The sequence below is a fragment of the Trichechus manatus genome, unplaced genomic scaffold (assembly GCF_000243295.1).
Source record: "Trichechus manatus latirostris isolate Lorelei unplaced genomic scaffold, TriManLat1.0 scaffold00011, whole genome shotgun sequence".
Lineage (NCBI taxonomy): Eukaryota > Metazoa > Chordata > Mammalia > Sirenia > Trichechidae > Trichechus > Trichechus manatus.
In genome coordinates this window covers 9810863-9833482 of record NW_004443947.1, presented here as the reverse complement: position 1 = coordinate 9833482, position 22620 = coordinate 9810863, and the positions used below count along the sequence as shown (strand labels likewise).

The 22620-nt window shown below is 41.5% G+C and overlaps 1 protein-coding gene across 1 annotated transcript in view; it reads right to left on the bottom strand.

The window, feature by feature from the left end:
• Positions 1-1173: 1173 nt before the first annotated feature.
• LCP2 (lymphocyte cytosolic protein 2) overlaps positions 1174-22620 on the bottom strand; it is a 58590-nt gene continuing 37143 nt past the window's right edge. The window contains exons 11-24 of the mRNA XM_023726511.1: positions 22348-22349; positions 21935-22007; positions 21747-21830; positions 18714-18739; positions 18597-18616; positions 18403-18507; positions 16650-16680; positions 13438-13450; positions 12568-12697; positions 9994-10043; positions 7999-8099; positions 6867-6944; positions 5187-5342; positions 1174-3293 (exon numbers count right to left, since the gene is read on the bottom strand). Of these exons, the coding sequence (XP_023582279.1) occupies positions 3171-3293; positions 5187-5342; positions 6867-6944; positions 7999-8099; positions 9994-10043; positions 12568-12697; positions 13438-13450; positions 16650-16680; positions 18403-18507; positions 18597-18616; positions 18714-18739; positions 21747-21830; positions 21935-22007; positions 22348-22349 (992 nt within the window). The 3' untranslated portion in view covers positions 1174-3170. The remainder of the gene's footprint in view (positions 3294-5186; positions 5343-6866; positions 6945-7998; positions 8100-9993; positions 10044-12567; positions 12698-13437; positions 13451-16649; positions 16681-18402; positions 18508-18596; positions 18617-18713; positions 18740-21746; positions 21831-21934; positions 22008-22347; positions 22350-22620) is intronic.

Below are 22620 nucleotides of genomic sequence, written 5' to 3'. Positions count from 1 at the left end.
TCTTGTTTGCTGTAAATTGCTAACAGTGTTTATTGTAGAATTTTTTAAAAAATCTGGGAGAATTGAGTTTATTCATATATTTAATGTAATTTAAAACAAAATAAATATAAGTAAAGTTGTATATAATCATTTCATAGTCTTGAAGGCTGTTTCATTGTTGTTTTAATGTTCCAAGGAATGGTTTATTTCACTAATGGGCAAGAATTTGACATAGGAAATTGGTCATGAACACTGCTTATCCTTTATCTTATACTTGAATTTGGCTTAGGTTGAAAGAGACTTAGTAAATTATTAGTGGAGAGTATGAGTTTATATTAATCAGAACTCTCCTGGTTGCGGTTGCCAAAAACAACTCAAGCTAGCTGAAGCATTTATTGGGTCCGGTGACTTGGAAGTTCCTGTTTGGAGTAAATTTCAGGGTCTCCACTAATTCATCAGATGTCTTTCTCTCAGTTTCTGTGTGTTGGCCTCATGCTTTCCTATTACAGACTAGTTCCCTCCATGATGGGAAGAAGTGGGTAGAGGCATGGCAGCAGACAACTCCAAGTTTTGGTAAGATGTCTATCCCCGAGCTGAGTGCCTAGCAGTTGTGAGTGGCAAGGCTGGGTTCAAATGTCAGGTCTATGGCCAAAGGAGGCGGGGCCCTGCCAAAAAAAAAAATGGAGTTGCTGGTGCCTAAGGAAGAGGATAAAGAATGCTAATCATAGAGGCCATCTAAGATACTCCGCTGGTCCTACCCTGTCTAGAGCAAGGGCGAATAAAGGAAACCTAAGACACAAGGGAAAGATTAGTCCAGACTAATGGACCACAACTACCACGGCTTCCACCGGACTAAGTCCAACACAACTAGATGGTACTCAGCTACCACTACTAACTGCTCTGACAGGGATCACAATAGAGGGTCCCAGACAGAGATGGAGAAAAATGTAGAACAAAATTCTAACAAAAAAAGACCAGACTTAGGTCTGACAGAGACTGGAGAAACCCCAAGAGTATGGCCCCTGAACACCCTTTTAACTCAGTACTAAAGTCATTCCTGAGGTTCACCCTTCAGCCAAAGATTAGACAGGCCCATAAAACAAAATGAGACTAAAGGGGCATACCAGTCTAGGGGCAAGAACGAGAAAGCAGGAGGGACGGGAAAGCTGGTAACAGGGAACCCAAGGTCAAGAAGAGGAGAGTGTTGACATGTGAGGTTGGCAACCAATGTCACAAAACAGTATGTGTACTAATTGTTTAATCAGAAGCTAGTTCTGTAAACCTTCATCTAAAGCACAATAATAATAATAAAAGAAGGCTAATCATATAAAAACATGAGATACCCACCACTGAGTTGAGTCATAGCGGTGGAATAGAATACCTTCATCCTAAAAAGTCCTAACTTCTGTCCTCTTCTACCAGAAGAGACTAAAAATAAAATAATAAGCTTGGTTTACCTTGTAAGCATGATTCACTAGAATATAGATGCTTTGCAATCTGCTATGTCCTTCATTTTAGATATTTTTGAACATAGAGGATGGAATACAATGAAACAAGGGGCAAATTCAGCTCACCCCAGAGCAGAACTTTAGTTGCCTGCTATTCCCACTGTCCAGCAGCACCTAGCTCAGTGTTTAACACAGAATAGGCGCTAATCAAATGCTCGTTGAATATTTTGTTGAATAAACATGTAAACAAATACGGGCTTTTCAGCTTTAGAACTGCCAAGCTCTGGACCCTAAATTGAGAGCCTCCATTTTGTAGTATGGGTCTTTGTGAAACACCATTTTTACCATTTGTTAAAAGTCTCCACTGACTCGTCACCTTAGGAATTCATCAGTTTGAACCAGATGACTTCTAAGATCCCTTCCAATAATATTTCTACTAGCTCATGAATATGAAAATGTAAGATACTATTTGCCACTCAGAAAACTTGTAGATCAAGCAGAGAAACCAAAAATTTTTGTTGTTAATAAAAGATGTGGAATAATAACTGAGGTCGCAAAGGGAAAAACTTGAAAAGCAATCAGTTGTCACTGTGTTTTGCTAAACACCAGGTTTTTGTTTTGCTAAACGCCGACTACTACTACTTTTTTGTTAAGTGAGATATGCAAACTGAAGGAGAGAACTAGATTGCTTTGGAGGATTTATAGAGCCTTTTTGGAAAGGATGAAGAGAAAGGGCTTTATGGCAGTCGTCAGAGGGATAAAAAGAGATGGAGAGAGGAAGGGAAGAGGAGAATCTAACAGAAATGTCTGATTAAATTTTTCTGTGTGTATGATTTGCTCCTTCGTGTGCTCAAGATGCCTTGGGTAAAGTCTACATCACTTGGCAATGCTTTTGGAGTTGGAGGGGCCTCGGTGGAGGGGGGCGGGATGTGGGTGTGGGAATGCGATGAAGTGCCAACCTCAATTAAACCCAGGTGTATTAGACACCAAAGTCTGTGCCTCATCTCTAAATCTAAAATGTTTTTCTGTTGGTATTTGTAGCTTAACTTTGCTTCAAAACAAAATATATATATAATAATATATGGACTAAATAGTTAAGTCAATAAAGTTGTTTTAGAAGCCCAAAAGTAAAGCAAAAAAAAAAAAAAAGTTAATTTTAATCCCAGGGAGTTATTCCAACATACGTTTATCTTTTATAAAACACCCTCCCCAGAAAAAACCACCAAATAAGAAAGAATAAAATAGTATATTTAAGCCTCTTAAATTATTGCTGCTGAGAAAGTGAATTTTAGTAATTTTCAAATTATATGTATAAAACTGATGATTGCCTCTGACTGACAAGTCTACTAAAAAAAAAGTTTCATGTGATACCAAAAACTATTACAGTTCAATGTTTTTAAAGTTGCTCCAGACTTTTTCTGTATCTGTGTGAACTACTGTACCTTGAAATGGGTATTCAAAATACACATCTGTTTCGTATAAATGAATTATTGCAGTGCACTACTAGACTTTACGCATGAACGTCATTACTCGTGCACTTTACAAACATTGAAGAAAAATAAATTAGGGGGTATTTGACAGTCTTCCTTTCAAACACTTTTTTAAAAACGAAAGGACAAAACCCTTGCGTTCCATGTTGAGGGGCTCTATTCAGTCCCAAGCTTTGTCCATTCCCTAAAGGTGACAGATCTTCCTGTGTCAGCAACAGAGGCAAGAGGAAGGTTCATTTCCTTGGCTAACTTGCTACGGATACCCTGCAGCATACGTTAATGTGCACTGGTATCTGGAACCTCGGTTCTTCCCGTCAATGAGCAGAAGTGGCATTTTCCTGAAGTAGTCGATAATCCCTGCCACAGACTTAAAGTCCTGAAAGATTAAAAATGAGATAAACACATTGTGATGAGTAGCATGAATTTCTCAGTTTTTCATCTGCATAATGCATTCTACCTCTTGAAGCTATGACAATCAAAGAAAACGTAAAATTTGGCAAATATTTTAATGATTTCTGCCCTAGAACTTTGAAAAAAAATTCCTCACCGATATCCAACAAACTGTGGATAAAAGACAATATACGTATATACATATGTATATATATAATATACAAAATATAAGTTAGTTATATATAAATATAAGTATATATGTAGATTTAACTTCATATACCCATTGCCTTTGAGTTGATTCCAACTCATAAGAACCCTATAGGACAGAGTAGAACCGCCCCATAGGATTTCCAAGGCTGTAAATTTTACTCTGTCCTATAGGGTTGCTATGAGTCAGAATCAACTCAGCGGCAATGAGTAAATCTTTACGGAAGCAGACTGCCACATCTTTCTCCCACAGAGCAGCTGGTGGGTTCGAACAGCCGATCTTTCAGGTAGCAGCCAAGCACTTAATTACTGTGCTAACAGAACTCCTTTAACTTCACACAGTAGATCATTTACCCTTAATAATCTAATTATGATACCGTTGCCTTGGGGTTGCTCTTATTTGTGGTTTTGGTTTCTGTACCCTTACTTCACCCTCAGGCGTTGACAGTGTTAGCAGGTATACAGGAATCAGGAAGTCACACAGAGTTCCCACTGTCTGAATCACAGCACAATAGTTCCTCATGATCTCTCTTCTGTGTTCCCACTGCTGCCTCCACACCCACAGGGCTTTGCAGCCAAGTCTCCAAGTCCATTTCCCATATCACCCCATCCCTGGTGACCAGACTGGGAAAACCCCTTCATCCTTTTAGACATGGATCAGAAGTCATGTAGGTGTCCAAGATCATGCACCTCCTCCACGACTTCTCTCTGCTTGGTGCCTCCCTCCAGGGTAGCTGCAATGAGTGGTTTGTACTCGAGTCTTTCCACACTAGACCAAAAGAAATCTCAGAGGGCGGACACCTCTGCTTCTCTGGGACCTATACAACTCTATCCGTACCACACCAGTGATTCAAACATTTGACCAAAGTCTTGTGATTTTTCTGCTTATTAACATTATCATAACTTAAAAATATTTGAAGTGAAGTGGAAGTTATGAGTGAGCTGTTTCTCATTCTGGAAATATTTGATTCAGCTGGTCTGCCTTCTGGAAGCTCGAACTTAAAGAGTATTTTTGGGGCATTACATTTAGCTGTTCCCTTTGCAGCAAGCAGCTCTGAAGAGTTTCCTTCACACGAGTTCTGATTTCGGATTACTATTACCACACAGAGTGACTGACATGAGAATCTACGCCTTGGAGGAAGAGAGGAAAATTTCTTTGGCAATTTGACTATCTTCACAGAGCCCAAACCTCCATTCTTAGTAAGAAAGGACCCAAGTAACTAAGTAATCACCACATCAAGTATTCTCCTAGGGTTTTTTTTCTTCCTTTTTCTAGGTGGTATTGATTTAAAATATAGCCTTACACTGCAATCTTATATTAAGTTTATGTCACAGAGTAAATGATAGAAGGAACTTGCCTTTGACACCATCTAAATGGATTTTAAAAATATATTTTAAATATTAACCTACATTTTCATATTTTAAAAGTTATACATGTGATTTTAGATTAGAAGAAAAGATACAAAGAAAGACTTATGGCAGAGGTAGCTACTGTTAACATTTGCTTTATTTCCTTCCAGTAAACGAAGGGCTTCACTAATATGATTTAACTCGTAAGTTGCCATACATTATGGACTCCCAAAGAATGTTACAGCGGGGTTTCATGTAGTGGTGTGCGAAGAGGCATAAAAAGAGAATCTGGGGAAATTTTGAAAGTGGAAGAAGTCTTTACCTCTTTCCCTCGGAGTCCAGTTCCCAACAAGTAAACTTGATTTTCCTCCTGGTAACGGATCTGGATGTTATAAACTTTATCTTTGTACAACACCATGAGGACATACGGATTGGTTACTGTTTTTTTAGAGCTGTCTCTAACCAGAAAAGTGCCATCCTGAAAGGACAAATTCTTGTTATTATGAGAGCAGTAAAAGTCAATACTTTTGTTGCCTCTAAGAGCCTTAGACAAAGCCTCCAGGGATCTGCAAAACCTAGCAGTTCACAAGTCAGTGAACATTCAGTTCCCCAAATAGCTACACATACCAAGTGTTACGGATTTTTTGGTTGTAAAGAAAGAGGCAGCAGAGATGATATCAGAGAAATTTCCAAAGCAACCTCTTTGAAGTCTCTTGATAAAAAAGGAATCCCTTTTTCAGTAATAAAACAAACAATAGCGGTTGAGTGGATAAAGGGTCAGGAGAAATAAAAGCTTTAGTGGTTAACAAAAGATAGATCTTCCTATTCCTGTGAGCTAATTCCCTAGCCCTTTCTTTTCCCATCCCAAGTTAGAAAACACTCACATGCCTATAAAAACCTTTAAAACCTCGTGATTTCTAGAATAGCACTTCATTCATCACATACCAGAACAAAATGGAATGCGGACGTCTCTGTAAGAGACTAAAAGTGCTGTGATTTGTCCTGTACTTTAAAATTTCAGCATTAAATTATTGCTACATAATTTATTAATACTGTAAGGATCTAATATTAAAATAGAATTAACTAGTAAGGACCCTCTTCCCTATACTGAATCAGCATGGCTTGAAACAGCCATCAGTCTGTAACAATGGCTTTCTGTGTTCTTTTTATTCCCGGGTGATTGAGCCAGTCAGAATATCTGTATGTTAAACAAACAAATTCTGGACCAGTGATTCTCAACCTTGGCTTCGAATTAAAATCACCTAGGGAACTTTGAGGATTCCCAGACCCTATGCTCCACGCCCCCAGCACCCTCAGCTAATTAAGTCAGAATCTCTCAGGGTGAGACCCAGGCTTCAGGATTTTTTAAAGGGCCCAGGTGATTTAAATATGTGGCTAAGATAAAGTACCACTGCTATAAACTTTAGATACAGTTACAGAGCCACAAGTTGCTCTTGGAGCAAAAGGTAAAGGATCTTTGCTTTCCCCCCCTCTGATAAATAGATTTAAGATTAGAGTTCAGCACAGGGCCACAGGACATCTGGTTAAGACCTCGTGTTAAAGGACAAGCTAGACATTTCCAGGGAAAAGGGCTAAGTTCGCTGCTGTTTCTCTCCATATGGGACCTTTATATCTGCGTGGCTGGCAAGGGTATATTAAGGGGAAGATAGATCTGGCAAGATGCTAGAAATTCGGAAGGAAAGACAGTATCCTTTTGGTATGGTATGATTCTTTTGACAACATGGACACTTCTTGTTAATAAAAGCTAAGATTATGCAAGCCACATGTCTCTGCCTCAATTTAGATTTTTCACGGGTCCTAGGAATCATTGCTATTGGGGCTGACAGGTGTGAGGCTGGCACTAATGGGTCTCACAGGTAAACAGTATGAGCAGCACCTAGCTGAATTCCTAGCCCGGAATTGGTACTTAATAAAAGTTAGTTCCCGTCTCCTCCCTCCATTAATATCTATGACTACTTAAAAATACACTTCAGCAGAGTACCTGGTTTATCCTTCTAAGAGCAGCTTCTGCCTCTAGCCGGGTAATATAAGAAACATACCATTCTTCATTTAATGAATTCTGAAAATATAAATTTTTAAACACTGGATAAATTTTGCAGTTACATATACAAGTGAAAAGAAAAGCTTCTAAGTAATAATTTACATAAATCACCACCATTCCATGAGGTTTGAAACATTTGTTTTCTTAATTTGAATATAGAATCATTTAAAACCAGTTGCCATAGTGTCGATTCCAATTCACAGCAACCCCACGTGTGTTAGAGCAGAACTGTATTTCATAAGGATTTCAATGGCTGGTCTTTCAGAGTAGATTGCGCCAGGCCTTTCTTCTGAGGTGTCTCTGGGTGAACTCAAACCTCCAACCTTTCAGCTAGCAGCTGAGCATGTTAACCTTTTGCACTACCAGGGACTCCACAGAATCGTTTAGGTGGGGCTCAATAGGAGATATTTTTTGTGAACTGCTTTTTATCATTACGCTCTGAAAAGGTAGCTGTGGATAATCATCCCTTATATAATGGCATTGGAGTCCTTGGGAAGTGCAAACAGTTAAGTGCCCACATACTAACCAAAAGGTTGGTGGTTCAAACCTACTTAGAGGCACCTTGCTAGACAGGCCTGCTGATCTACTTCCAAAAGATCACAGCCACTGAAAACCCTATGGAGTGTAGTTCTACTCTGACACACATAGGGTCGCCCTGAGTCAGAATTGACTCAATGGCAACTGGTTCATATAAGGGAACCTCTAATCAGACAAGATGAAGATATAATAACTTCTCCAGTTTAGTACGATAATAAACTTAAGAAAAATGGGTTAAGGAGCAGTTAAGTGACATATTCAGGGTCAGAAGCTAGGAAACAGATTGAAAAAAGAAAGGATTATATTTCTCATTGTTTAATGCAAAACACACATTTGCCGTTGGAAGAAACTGGAAGAACAGCAAGGGAAAAGGATACAGTATTTTTCACCTGGATCCTCCCCTTTCATTTTTTTCTTTAAAAAAGTATTAAGGCTCATAGAAGATAAAAGTACAAAAGTGTATTCAATGAGAGTTTCGATGATTGATTTGTTGAGAAAAAAACAACAACAAAAATAAAAACATATGCTTTATTACCTCTTCTTCTTCATGGGATGGTGGCTGGGGTTTATTTGAAACTGGTAAGGGATAGTTCCTGCCTTCAGCTGTAATTCTGGGAGGTGGTCTGTTGCTAGGGCCTTCAAAAGTATAGAGTTTTGGAAGTTAATTTACTGTAAGTTATTTTTTACTTTAGTCATAACACCTTTCCACCACCCCACCCCCAAACTGTCCTTGCAATTGTTAAGATAATTAACATTTCAAGAAACCAGGACTTGGAGAATAAGTTTCATCTGTTAAAAACCACAAGGCCTGCTTAGGCAGCATTATGTAACTACGCCAATAACATTCTGAATTATTTTCTTTCTGCTTCTGCACATTTATATCGGCACCATTAAGTCATGATTCACAACAGACAAGCAGCCATTCAAGTATACTCACTCTTTTTTTCTTCTGAATTTTGTTTATTTTGTTCTTGTTGAGAATATACACAGCAAAACATATACCAATTCAACAGTTTCCACATGTACAATTTAGTGACATTGATGACATTCTTCAAGTTGTGCACCCATTTTCACCCTCCTTTTCTGAGTTGTTCCTCCCTCATTAACATAAACTCATTGCCTCCTATGGTTCCTATCTAATCTTTTGAATTGCTGTTGTCAGCTTGGTCCGATATAGATGATTCTTAAAAGAGCATAATGTTCAAGGAAGACGTTTTTTACTAGTTAAGCGAAACTATTGTTAGGTTTTAAGATGATTTCAGGGGATATTTTTGGTTTAAACTTTCAAGATTATCTCAAGGCAATAGTTTCAGGGGTTCATCCAGCCTCTGCGTCTCCAGAAGTTCTGGAGTCCATGAAAATTTCAAATTTCATTCTGTATTTTCCCCCTTTCGTTCAAGATTCTTCTTTGGAATTTTGATCAAAATGTTCAGTAATGGCAGCTCGGCATCATCCAGTTCTTTTGGTTTCATGGCAAAGGAGGCAGTTGTTCATGGAGGCAGTTAGCCACCTACTATTCCTGACTCTCCTTCTTCCTCTGTTGCTCTACGTGAATAGCGACCAATTGCTGTGCCTTGCAAGCTTTTAAGACCCCAGGCACTACACAATAAACCAGGAAGTAGAACAGAAGCACTAAACATGTTATTAGACCAATTAACAGGGATATCCCATGAAACCATGACCCTAAACCTCCAAACCAAAGAACTAAATTTCATGAGGTGTTTGGCTGTACATAAGCAATCTCAGCAGCTACTCTTGTTTTCTGTTGTTGTAAATATATCTATTACACAACTTTTGCCACTTCAGCTTTTTACGGGTATACAACTTATTGATAGCAGTTACAATAATCGGCTGTTCAACTCTACCCTTAATAAGATTTTTCCATCACCATTAACCCTCCTTTTTCTCCTCTCTTTTGCCCCTGGAAACCACTAATAAAGTTTGGTCTCTGTACATTTACCTTTTCTTGTCTTTTTGTATAAGTGAGTTCATACAATACCTGTCCTTTCGTGATTGGCTTATTTCCTCAGCATAATTCAAGCACATATACTTTTTATTGCAGTCACCTACCACTCTTAATTTCTAGATCCTCGAGGGAATTGTGACTGGTTTTTGGACAACACACAACACAAGCTTTTCCTCATCTGATGGTGGAGCAACGAGTGGAGAAGATTGAGGACCAAGTGTCCTGGCAGTCTTGGGGGAAAGAGCTTAATTTTGATTAATAGTGTATTTCATATAGCCAAGCACTACTATCCTGAGCCCTGTAGGAAAACAGGGCATAAAAGGCTCTATGTGGGTAGATTCCTGGTGAAGAGTGTGTGTGTGTGCGTGTGTGTGTGCGTGTGTGTGTGTGTGTGGTGTTTTATGTAGTTGCCATCATTCCAACAGCCCTTGGCACCCTGCACACACTGAATGAGGAAGTTACATGTTTTTAGGAAACAACAAAACCTTTGTCAAAGGCTTTGGGACAGGTTGAGAATCGAGTCACAAAGGCATGTTGGGCAGAGTAGGTAACTAGAGTACAAACCTTGAGAAAAGTACGGTGGCAGTGAGGCACTCTGCGGAAAATTGTTGTTACTGTGGAGACAGAAAAAGGACAGATTTTAAGTTGGATTGGTGTGAAGCGGCCAGTTGGGGAAGCTGGAGTCTTCCCATTCCCCTCTCTGAAACCCTGGGAGCTGGGCAAGGAAGGGAAGAAACTTATCACACACTTTTCATTACCAGCCCAAGATTGGTGTTGCTGTTGTTAGGTGCTGTGGGGTCAGTTCTGACTCAAAGCCACCCCGTGTACAACAGAACAAAACACTGCTCTGTCCTGCGCCATCTCACAATCGTTGTTATGTTTGAGCCCATTGTTGCAGCCGCTGCGTCAGTCCATCTCATTGAGGGTCTTCCTCTTTTTCTCTGACCCTCTACCAAGTATGATGTCCTTCTCCAGGGACTAGTCCCTCCTGATAAGATGTCCAAAGTACATAAGACAAAGTCTCACCATACTCCCTCCTGAGGACCATTCTAGCTCTACTTCTTCTAAGACAGATTTGTCCCAAGATGGACCCTCCCAAAGTCTAACAAGCTTCATAAGTCAAAAAAACAGAAAGAAAGAAACAACAATAAAACCTGTGTTATTCTAAGAGTTAATTTAAAAACCTGGCTGCAGTTTGAGGCCTTCAAGTTTGGAGAACGATATAAGTCCTCTGGGGAGAGAGGACTTCTCTCCAAGTGGTGGGAAACCACATTAATGGGCACTTTGTTTGTGAATAGGGAATTCATAGGGCCTGATGGTCTGCCACGAGAGGATAGGGTGGGGGAGGAACAAAGAGAGGGCTGGATGTTGCTGTATCAGAGAATAACAGTACTCGCAGAGGCTGGGTTGGAGGAGGGAGGGCATGGGTTGTTGTTGTTAGGTGCTGTCGAGTTGCTCCAGACTTGCAGTGACTACGTGACAGAGCAGAAATGCCCCATAGTTTTCTTGGCTGTAACCTTTACAGAAGCAAATTTCCAGGTATTTCTCCCCCAGAGGTGTTGGGTGGGTTCGAACCACCAACCTTTTGGTTAGTAAACCAAACCCATTGCCATCGAGTTGTTTCCAACTAACAGCAACCTTATAGAACAGGGTAGAACAGCCCCATAAGATTTCCACAGCTGTAACCTTTACAGGGAGCCCTAGTGGTGCAGTGGTTAAGCGCTTGTCTGCTAACCAAAGGGTTGGTAGTTTGAATCCACCAGCCTCTCCCTGGGAACCATATGGGGCAGTTCTACTCGGTCCTATAGGGTTGCTATGTGTTAGAATCAACTCGATGGCAATGGGTTTTATTTCAATGGATGGAATCTTTACACAAGCCGACTGCACATCTTTCTCCCACAGAGCAGCTGGTGGGTTCAAACAGCCGACCTTTCAGTTAGCAGCCAAGCACTTAACTATTGCACCACCGGGGCTGCTTTGTTGTAGTTAGCTGCCATCAATGCTGTCTGCTGCATGCTGAGCAGTCACATTCCCACCCATTAGCCCAAGCCTTCAGTAAAAGTCTGTTCTACGCAGCAACCTAGGGGGAATGGTATTTTTTGAGCATGAATGATAGGGGTGGGACCCAGTGTGGGATGAAGAAGCGTGGTGGAAGAAGACAAACAGCCCAGAGATAGAAGAATGAGAAGTAGCAAAACATCAGAGCAAAAGGCACCTAGGAGAAATGCAAGATTCTGAGAATTCTCTGAGGTGTTTGGCAGAGGTGTAGGGAGGGTTGCTGGTAGTTTTCTACAAGACGTAGGGTGGGGACTTGGGCTTCTCCCTTTGAATAGAAGAGGAGAGGGTGAGCCCAGAGGCTGGAGGCTCTGGGAACACCAGGAGGCAGCCGTGACTGAGTCTTTCTCCTGTTCGTTTCTCTGCCTCTGGACAGCTTTATCGTGGGCCCTGAGAAATACCATTGCTGTTGAGAAAATAGACCTGCTAGGTGACAGAACCTGCACAGTGAATGCTTAGCAACTGCCAAATACTAGGCACATTTTCTCCCTGGGTAGCGCAAGAGGTTTGGGCTACTAACCAAAAGGTTGATGGTTGAATCCTATGCAGCGACGCCACAAAAGAAAGTCCCAGCCATCTGTTTTGTAAAGATTACAGCCAAGAAAACCTTATGGAGCAGTTCTACTCTGTAACACATGGGGTTGCCATGAGCCAGAATCGACTCAACGGCAGTGGGTTTGGCTTTGGTTTAGGCATATTTTCTCATCCTCCCAGTCCAAGGTGCAGAAGGTACTGTAAATACTCTCCTTAATTGGGCTTCTTAAGGGTCATCTGTTTTGTTTGTTTAACTCACTAAGTGAAAACATTCCCCATTTCTTTCAAAAGGGTCCATTCTGACTGGGGCAATGAAGGGGGCAATTAACTCTGCACACCCCCTCTCCCAAGCACAGAGACTTGGGGACAGCAGTGGATTAGCACATGTTCTTAATGCTCAGCTTGGGTTTGTTTCTTAAGACCCAAAATGTTCTTACTACCCACTGGCTCAGTTCTTTCTTCCTCAACCGAGCAGGCATTACCTTAGTGTAGGGTGGACCCAAGAGACGTTATTAAGTTAGGTTAGAATTTAACGACATTGCCACAAACCTTTCTGAGAATGCTCCGGGCATGTGAGGCAGTGGGAGGGAATGCTTAGGGTTCAGCTTGGTGGATCTTGAAGGGAAAGTATTGGAGCTCATGGAGGGCAGTGCTGGCTGGGGCAAAGGTCTTTGATGCACTGTGGGGAGGAGAAAAAAATAAGGGAGGCTGACAGGATCCACAATCCAAAGTATCACCAAGGAACATTCCAGAACTGCTCCCCAAGGACCCCAGTTAGAAACCATTAATCTAAACAGGAATACCAAAATGCAAAAGATCAGATGTAGCTAGAAAATGGTCAGCTAGAACACCAGCCCCCCCCAGTTTTTCTAGATAATTTACCACCTTAGAATACATTAAAAAATACTGCCGTTCTATATTATTCCGTATAATACATATTTATTTTATTTTTATAACTTCTGAAATGCTAACTTGGCAGAAAATTGTTGCCTGGAGACCTTTTGCATTTCAGACATGATTCACAAGTTTCATTTTGCTTTGTTTCGTTCTGTTTTATGAAAGCCAAAATTCTGTGTGATCTCATCGATCCGCAGTTTGTGGTTCTTTACCCACATATGTTGGAGGGCATAAATATTAAAAATGTTCTATCAAACCATACACGCACATTTTAATTTTGTGGTACAATCGAATAATCTGTGCTATTAGAGATGAAGTTAATAGTTGTCTTTGGCAACCAAACAAATAATTCCATTTTATTATAGTTATTGAATAAACCAACTGATATATGTCTACTTAATATTAATTTAATGATTATAATTGCTTCTATGACATTCCTGTACTAAACAATTCCATTTGAATGCCTGAGCAGAAGAGTGAAGAAATGAGTTGTAAGTTGTAAAAAGGCTTTTTTGAACATACCGTCATCTTCATCCTGGTCAGAGGGAGAGAGGGGGGAAAAAAAAGAACCTATTATTAACACACAATTCCAAAAGAACTGCATTCTTCAATCATATAAGTATCTGTTTTTTTCTTTAGCATATGCCTCCCCATAATAAATGTATTATGGAGAATAGTAGGGCTTATTAAATGGCTTGAATTTTCTTAATATAAATGATCATCTAAGGACACTCCAATCTAAGACTCTCCTCATATACGCATAAAATAGATTTTGAGATGCCTAAAAGTTCCCAAAGAGGGCAGTGGTAGTTCAGTGGGAGAATTCTCGCCTTCCATGGGGAAGACCCAGGTTCAATTCCTGGTCGGTGAACCTCATGTTCAGCCACTACCCATCTGTCAGTGGAGGATTGCATTTGTTATGACGCTGAACAGGTTTCAGTGGAGCTTCCAGGACTAAGACAGACTAAGAAGAAAGGCATGGCAATCTACTTCTGAAACTCAGCCAATGAAAACCCTGTGGATCGCAATGGTTCAATCTGCAACCAATCATAGGGATGGTGCAGGACCTGGCAGCATTTTGTTCTGTTGGGCGTGGGGTTGCCATGAGTTGGGGCTGACTTGATAGTAGCTAACAACAACTAAAGTGCCCAAACATATAATAGTATATAGTGTCTATTCTATGCCTGAGAAGTTGATACAATATTTCATTCCGTTCTCCTAATAACCCCTCAAAGATTTAATATCCCCATTTCACAGATGGAGACATGATGCTCAGGAAGGATTCCTGACTTGCCAACATGGATTCAATCTCAAATCTGTCTGACGCAAAGCTCAGCCTTCTTTTTGTCTCTGCTTTGCAATGGTCACTTTTCTTAAAATCAACACGATTTTCTTTCTTTATAGTGTGGCTTACCAAGCGAGTCTATATTCCTAAGCTTATTTAATTTCACAGAAACCTTGAAAAATAGTCAGGGGAAGGGTTATTTTCTGTATTCTTAGGATAAGGAATGAGGTTTGGTGGTGCAAACAGTTAAGAGTTCAAATATCAGAAAGGTTGGCTGTTCGAACCCACCGAGAGGTGCCTCAGAAGACAGGCCTGGCGATCTCTTTCCAAAAGGTCACAGCTTTGAAACCCTCATGGAGCACAGTTCTACTCTAATACGCATGGGGTTGCCATGAGTTGGAAAACACTCAACAGCAAATAACGACAATTACAAGAAAAGGAATGAACTTCAGAGAGGCAAAATGATTTTGCCGTTGACTAGTAGGACAAAATTGCCAACTTGGACTTATTTTGTTAGGCTGGCTCAGTGGTCATAAAATAGCACCTTCCTCAAGGTACTGTGATGAGGATTAATCAGTTGATATGTGTGCATGGCACATGGTAAGTGCTCATTAGAAGTTAGCTCTCATCAGTGCTACCAAGCAAGCATTGAGACATAAGGCAAGCAGGATCATAGCCACAATCACTAATCTCAGTGGGTCAACTCTGAGTCCAGCAAAGGGCTGTATAGATGCACATGGGCTCATGAACTCACCACAAGGGCATAACTCAACACTGCTGTAACCATACCTTCTCTGCTCAAGGATTTATGACTCCCTGCTCCCTTTGACAACTAGTGTCAATCCTTCCAGGGACTGGGGACCTCAGGAATGTGGGGTTACCCTTGTGGTTCAACCTTACCTCCTCTGTGTCCCTGTGGTTGCTGTCCTCTCTGCCCCCACAGATTCCATGGGCACTGCCACCCATCTGCCTTTGCTCAGGCCATTCTGAGGCTGGAATGTGCTTGGGCTTTCTCTTAGAGTGACTCTATCCTGGGTCCTCCCCATCATTCAGTGACCATCCCTAATCTCACTCCCTGGCTCCTTGACCCTCAAGGATCACCTTCCCTTAGCCTCCACCAATCATTCTGAGATTGTATGCTGCTTTGCATGTTTGACGTGGATTTGCCTATCTCCACCATATCTCGTCACTTCATCTGAATGAGCACAGCATGTAGCACAGAGCTAATGACACAGCAGGCACTTGTGGGCTGAGCACTTGAGCAGGATTTGATGGCCTTTGAAGGATTTAACCAGTTGCCGTTGAGTTGATCCCAGCTCATGGAAATCCCACGTGTATGATGGTAGAACTGTGCTCCACGGGGTTTTCACTGAATGATTTTTTGGAAGTAGATTGTTTGGCCTTTCTCCCGAGGCACCTCTGGGTGGATTCGAACCACCAACCTTTCAGTTAGCAGAGTGTGTTAATCATTTCCACCACCTAGGGACTCCTCAGAGTACTTAGTATAGACGCAATAAGACAGGTGTGGATTCAGATTCTGGCTATTTGCAAGTTGGAGTGTGTTTCTTACTCCTCTGAGCCTCAGTTTCCTCTCAGTAAAAGAGAAAGGATGATTCCTCACAGGATCAAAAAAACAAACCAAACCAAACCAAAAACAAACCCGTTTGTATGAAGTCGATTCCAACTCATAGAGACCCTATAGGACAGAGTCGAACTGCCCCATAGGGTTTCCAAGGAGTGGCTGGTGGGTTCGAACTTTTGGTTAGCAGCTGAGTTTTTAACCACTGTGCCACCAGTAAATACAAAACCCGTGGAAAGCTATAACGATCAGCCATCCTGTTTAGCCTGGGACTGAGGAGGTTCCCGAATCGTGGGATTTTCAGTGCTAAAACCGGTAAAGTCTCAGGCAAACTGGAACAGTTGTTCCCCTAGAAGTAGCTAACATGGCAACCTGCACATAGCAGGCACTCAGTAAATGCTATTTCCCCTCTTTTTCAGGTCATGGAGAGAGTAGAAGGGAAATCAGTAGAAGGGAAATGGTTAGCTGCTAACAGAAAGTTTGGAGGTTTGAGTCCACCCAGTGGCAACTCAGAAGAAAGGCCTGGCAGTCTACTTCTGAAACATCAGCCATTGAAAACCCTAGGGAACACTGTTCTACTCGGACATACATGGGGTCACCATAAGTCAAAGTCAACTTGATGGCATTTTTTCTTCCATTTTTTTTTTTTTTTAATGGGGCTGCAGTTAACTCAGCCATCCTAGGAGTTCTCTGAGAGAGAGGAACTAAGCAGTACAGCCTGGTGGGCATGAGAGAAAGCCAGGGCACCAAGTATTCTACTGTGTGCAGGCCAGGAATTCATTAAAGGCCAAGAGAGATGCAGTGCCAACTCCCACAGAGCCTACGCTGGTCTTCCCTATGCAAAACATTTACAACATAGTCCGTACTTACATTCTCTCTTCTGTCTGGTCCCCATCCATGCCTGAAATGAATCAGGGCAAAGAAAAAGAACAGAGCATAAGGAATTTGCAAGAGCTGGCCTTAGATTATAGATAGTTTAATTTAATTTAATAATGAGGTATCAAGCCCACTGAGCCGTGGTAACATGGTAAGCAAACCCCCTGGCAGAAATGCAGTGGCAAGGGAGTTGAAAGGAGGTTTGGTTACTCAATGTTCTGTCATCATTGAAAGCTGAGCTAGGAAAACCTTTATTCTGTTTAGCTACTGCAGCAAATAATTATGTATATATGAAAAAAGGGTGTAGTCAGCAAACTAACTCTTTAGTAGCTATTAAATTTCCCTGAGTAGATATTTCTCAAAGCAAATAAAAACATTTTAGGCAATATTCTCTTTTGCTGATGTTTTAAAACAGCTATCTCAGGGCTCACCCTCCATGTAATGAGAAGACAGTTGGAAATGTTGCTGTTTTGGGACTTCTCCAAAAGGGGCTCAGTTCAGTTGACCCAGATAAACAGACTTGTCACACAGATATGGTGACAGCCGCCTTTAAGCTGCACAAGCTTCTGTAATGCCTGGCCCCACACCATAGTCTCTTTAAGAAGAGGGGGAAGAGGAGGGAAGTTTGTTGAACACCTACTGTGTGTGAGATGCTTCACATGGCACCATCTCATTGTGTCTTTATTTAGTCCTTTGATACTTGGTTCATTAAGATTTCTTTTTGCACTCATTTTGATTTTTTGAAATATTGCACTGGAATATTATTTAACTTGATTACTGAGTTTTTTTGGCATGTCTTAGTGCTGGTCCCCGAATGCTCCTTAGAAGCACAGATGGTGAGATTTTGACACACATAGTTTAGATACATCATCAAGAAAGACCAATGGCAAGAGAAGGACATCATGTTTGGTAAAGTGGAGGCTCAGCAAAAATGAGGGAAACCCTTGAAGAGATGGATTGACACAATAGCCTCAACAACAGGCTCGAACATATTAAAGATTATGAAGATGGCGCAGGACAGGGCAACATCTTATTCTGCCATACAGAAGGTTGCCATGAGTTGGAGCCAGCTTGAAAGCAGCTAACAACAACAATCCTGGTGCTGATTTAATCCTTACAAACCAAACAATGACAGTAGTTATGAATCCCCATTTCACAGATAAAATAAATAGAAGCCTTGGTAATATGCTTAACAAGTAGTGGGGTTGGGCCTGACCCCAGATACATTTGTGCCATTTGGTAAATAGGCCCCAAATAACTATACAGTAAAGTTAGAAATATTGGTGCAAGCCTCAGTATTCTGCAGTTAGAAAATGTAGTTGAGCAGTAAGGAAGCCACATACGGTGACCTCAAAACCTCCCCCCCAGTCATTTCCTCTCTGCTACCTGTATTAAAAAGAAAATGATAGGCCTGGTTCCTATGCATGGTGCAGGTTTTGGTATAAAAATGTAGGAAAACGCAACCAAATATTTGCCCGTATGAGGACAGCTGTCTATAAACAGCAGTGATTCCCATACTTCTGATAAAGCAACTCCCTATTTCTTTGCTAGATTCCCATTTTCTCCAGAGACCCTGGTACTTTATCTCTAACTTGAGCAGCCTGAACATTTCTCAACCACAGCAGTAAAAGGAGCTCACTCCCATCTAACAATGCCAATCCTTTTCAGTCTCCAATGCAGCCCTAACACTAGGCAGGTAGTATGTGGCATCCACTCATTTGAATGACAAGAAACAGAAGACAGTTACTTTGGCACAGGTGGCTTTTTCCCTGGCAGGGGGCTTCTTTCGTGTCTTTCGGTGGCTGGTGGTAAAGGAGGCTTTTGTATCTTGGGTAAATGCTCCCCGAGAGGCCTGCGTAGTTCAGAGAAAGACCGTGAGAAACACAGAGTTCTTCGGCATGTACCATGTGCCTTCAAGGCAGATGCAACAGAGAGTCTTACCTGCCTGCCGGAATCGAGGGCTGTAAAACAGCAAGGAAGACATGTGAGTTTCCCCAGCACTTTTCAAAGAATGAGGGCAAGATGAAAAAGATAAAAAAAAACAAGGACACAGCTTACCTTGTCAGAAAATGCTGTTTTCTTTCCTGTAAATAACAAGCAACAGATGGATCTTGTATCCAGGATTCAATAAACATGAGGTTTAAAAACAGTTTGCTAAAACCATGAGTTTCTGAGCCCTTTAGTAGGCTGATCGGGTTTAAGTGTTGAGGAATCATGACTTTCAACCTGGTAGGTTCCCTTACAGGGCATCTAACTTTACAGGCTCAGAGAAATTAAGTGACTTGCCCAAGGTCACACAGCTTTGCCTACATACAAACAGTATTGTGGGTTCTGAGCTTCTTTTCAACATTTTATTTTATATAACTGATGATAAAAAGGCTTCATGTCTTCTGGGTTTTTACATCTCTTTTATTGGCCAAAGTGTTCTTTGTATTGCCTAAGTTTATTTCCATATCTGAAATAAACCCAGTTTGCCATGGAGGGGTTAATTTTCCTCCAATCCTGTAGTATACTTGATATTAAATAAAGTAGTCCAGTTAGTTTCTTCACAAATATTTCTGGAAAAACTTTTAACTTGGGGCAGAGGATTTTAGAAAATTTTCCTACTAGCTGCTGCCAAGTCAACCTCGACTCATAGTGACCCAGTGGGTGTCAGAATAGAACTGTGCTCCTTAGGGCTTTTAATGGCTGATTTTTCAGAAGTAGATTGTCAGGTCTTTCTTCCGTGGCACCTCTGGATGGACTTGAACCTCTAAACTTTCTTTTAGCAGCTGAGTGCATTAACTGTTTGCACCATCCAGGGGCTCTGGAGATTCTCATGGTGTACTGTAAATTGTTTTTGGTTGTTATTATTGTTGGTGGTAGTGGTTTTTGTTTGTTTATTTTCCTTTATCTTCTGAAACAGATGACATGCAAGCTCCCTGAGAAACAGCAGGTGAACCTGAGAACTCTGCATTGCAAGATTATTCAAAGCAATTTATTTTTTCTTCTGTCTGAAGTTCCCTAGAGTAAACATGACCTTTGTCTTCTATGTGATAGAAGTATTACTAACTGGATTCAACCAGGCCTAGAAGCAAATCCTATGTGATCTTAAGCAAGTTATTTAAAGTTATTGAGTCTCAGTTTCCTCATCTGTAAAATGGGGATTACAGGTTAAAACTGCCTAAGTTTGCCATTAGGATCATGTGACAATGTATGTGCAGGGTCAAGAACACGATGGATGGACGCTGAACAACTGTTAGTTAGCTCCTTTCTCTCCTTCCCTCCCACTCCTAGGTATTGTTAACATCCTAAGGTGAGAGGTGATAGGATGGGTCTGGAGATGCACTTTTACAACAAGATGCATTCCTTAAGGGGTGAGTGTATGTCAGGCCCACGGTAGGTGCTAAAACTATCGTCCCACTGTGAAAATCTCACTGTCTAGTAGGAGAGAGTTTTGAAGGTATAAAAGATATTTACTATTATTTGTATTATTTGGGTGGAACACTTACTTTACAGGGATACTCAAGAAACTGAGATTTATATCCTAGTTCTAAATAGATTTTCTTTAAACATATCTACCGATTTATGCATATTCTCTAGGAATGTTAGGAGTCTCATGCTTAGAGGCTAAGCATTGTAAGAAGAAGTTAGGATTCCCAAAACATCATGGAAAAGGGAGTAATTCAAGGGCAGAGCTGGTATTGCCAAGAAAGGGTGCCTTTAAAAAGGAAGAGGAAGAAGGAGAAGGAAAAGGAGAGGGGAAAGGGGAGAGGCAGAGTAAGAAGAATCTTTTAAAAGGGTAGCTTTTGTGTCTGGAGCTGAATCTGAAAGATTTGACATCAGTATTTCACTTTTCTGATGGCTTGGCTCCTCTACTGAGCAGGGTTACAGTCTGAAGTCTCATCTCTCTGCCTTCCTTTTCACTCATCTCGTGCAGCTCTCTGCAGGGGACAAGTTGAAACTAGAATACCGGCTCAGCTTTGCCTGAGTCAGCAGAGCTGGGATGCAGTAGGGGCAGCAGCAGCAGCGAGCAGCCTTCTCAAATCTAAGACTTAAATGTCATTTCACAGACAGATGAGGAGACTGAGGCTGCAAAAGGCTAAATGCTTTGCTCAGCATGTAGCTAAGAAGGGCTAGATTGGGGCTGGGACTCTGGTCTCCTTATCCCTCCAAGTCTGGGACTCTTTCCCCACACCTCCCTAGTTCATAGCAAGTGAAAATCCCGAGTTGCCAACTGTAGCATGATGTAGAAAAGAGCACCCGCTCTGAAGCCAGAAAGACAGGGCTTCAAATCCTAGCTCTGAACTCACTTCTGTAAATTGGGACAAATTAGTCAAGCCTTCTTAAATGCCTCAGTTTTATCGTCTGCAAAGTGGGGATAATAATACACCACCTTTGTTGGGTTAAGGAGTCCTGGTGGTGTAGTGGTTAAGTGCTTGGCTGCTAATCAAAAGGTCAGCAGTTTGAACCCTCCAGTTGCTCTGCAGGAGAAAGATGTGGCAGTCTGCTTCTGTAAATCCTATAAGGCAGTTCTATTCTGTCCTATAGGGTCACTATGACTTGAAATTGACACAACAGCAATGGGTTTTTGTTGGGTTAGGAGTCCCTGGGTGGCACAAATGGTTAAGTGCTCAGCTGCTAACCAAAGGTTAGTGGTTCAAACCCATCCAGAGGCTCTTCGAAAGAAAGACCTGGTGATCTACTTCCAAAAGGTCACAGCCGTTGAAAACCCTATGGAGTGCAGTTCTACTCTGACACACGTGGGGTTGCCATGAGTTCGAATCAACTGGACAGCAACAGTTTTTTTGTTGGGTTGGTGTAAGGATTAGAAATAATGTAGTAGTAGATGCTCAATAAATGATAGCTAAGGTTTAGAATTAAATTGAAAATAGCTCCATGTGGGGGTAGCTACCATCCAAGATTATTCTGTGCAAATTCTGGGGGAAAAGGACTATAGTATAGCCACTGTTTCATCAACTCCGCACCTACATCAAAAAACAACCCCAACATTTGCATAACACTTTAGCGTTTTATAAAATAGTTTCTTCTTACAGAACACCCATTTTACAAATAAGAAGACTGAGCTCATCAAATATGAATTTTACCAACCTAGTGTGAAGGGTTCTCTGTCAAATGGAGCTAATGACCGATCTAGGGGAGGTTTCTTGCTTCTGTCTATCAAAGGAGCAGGGACTAGAAGGGAAGAAAATGAAGGTCAATTAAAAAGAAGAAAGCATTCTGCTGGGGGTGGCAGTGTGGGTAGCTGGTGGGCAAGAGAAGGCAGCCCTCATACTTACGCCTTTGGGGTGCTTGGGGGTTTCTACTTCTACTAGGCTCTTCATGGTTGGGCTGGGGTGGGAGTAGAGGCTGCTTAAAAAAGATCCAAATGTTAGGAAGCGTTTTGAGCACATCAGCAAGTCCTGGTGGCTTAATCTCCCCAAATATATCTGGTTCTGTTCACTTTTACCCATCCCCATGTTCTACCCACAAGCATCCAGTTGCCATCAAGTCATCTCTGACTCATGGCGGCCCCCTGTGTGTCAGAGTAGAACTTTGCTGCATAGGGTTTTCAGTTACTGATTTTTCAAAAGTAGATCATCAGGTCTTTCTTCTGAGGCACCTGAGGGTGGACTCAAACTTTCAACCTTTTGGTTAACAGCTGAGCACATTAACTATTTGTACCACCGAGGGACTCCACTCACAAGCATACATCTCCGTTTCTCACCTGAACTTCTGCAGTAGCCTCCTATCTGAGCCCGCTGTTTCTACTCTCTCATCCAAAGTATTTTCCGCATGATAGCCAAGTGAGCATGTCACTCCCCTGTTAAACCATCCAACGGCTCTTTCACATTCAGAACAGAATAAAAACTTGCCAAGACCTGTGAGGCACTGCATAAGCTGGCCCCTGTCCACTCTCCCAACCCCTTCTGGTGCTCACTGTACTCTCACCAAAAGGGTCTTCTTGCAGCTCCTAGAAAATCTC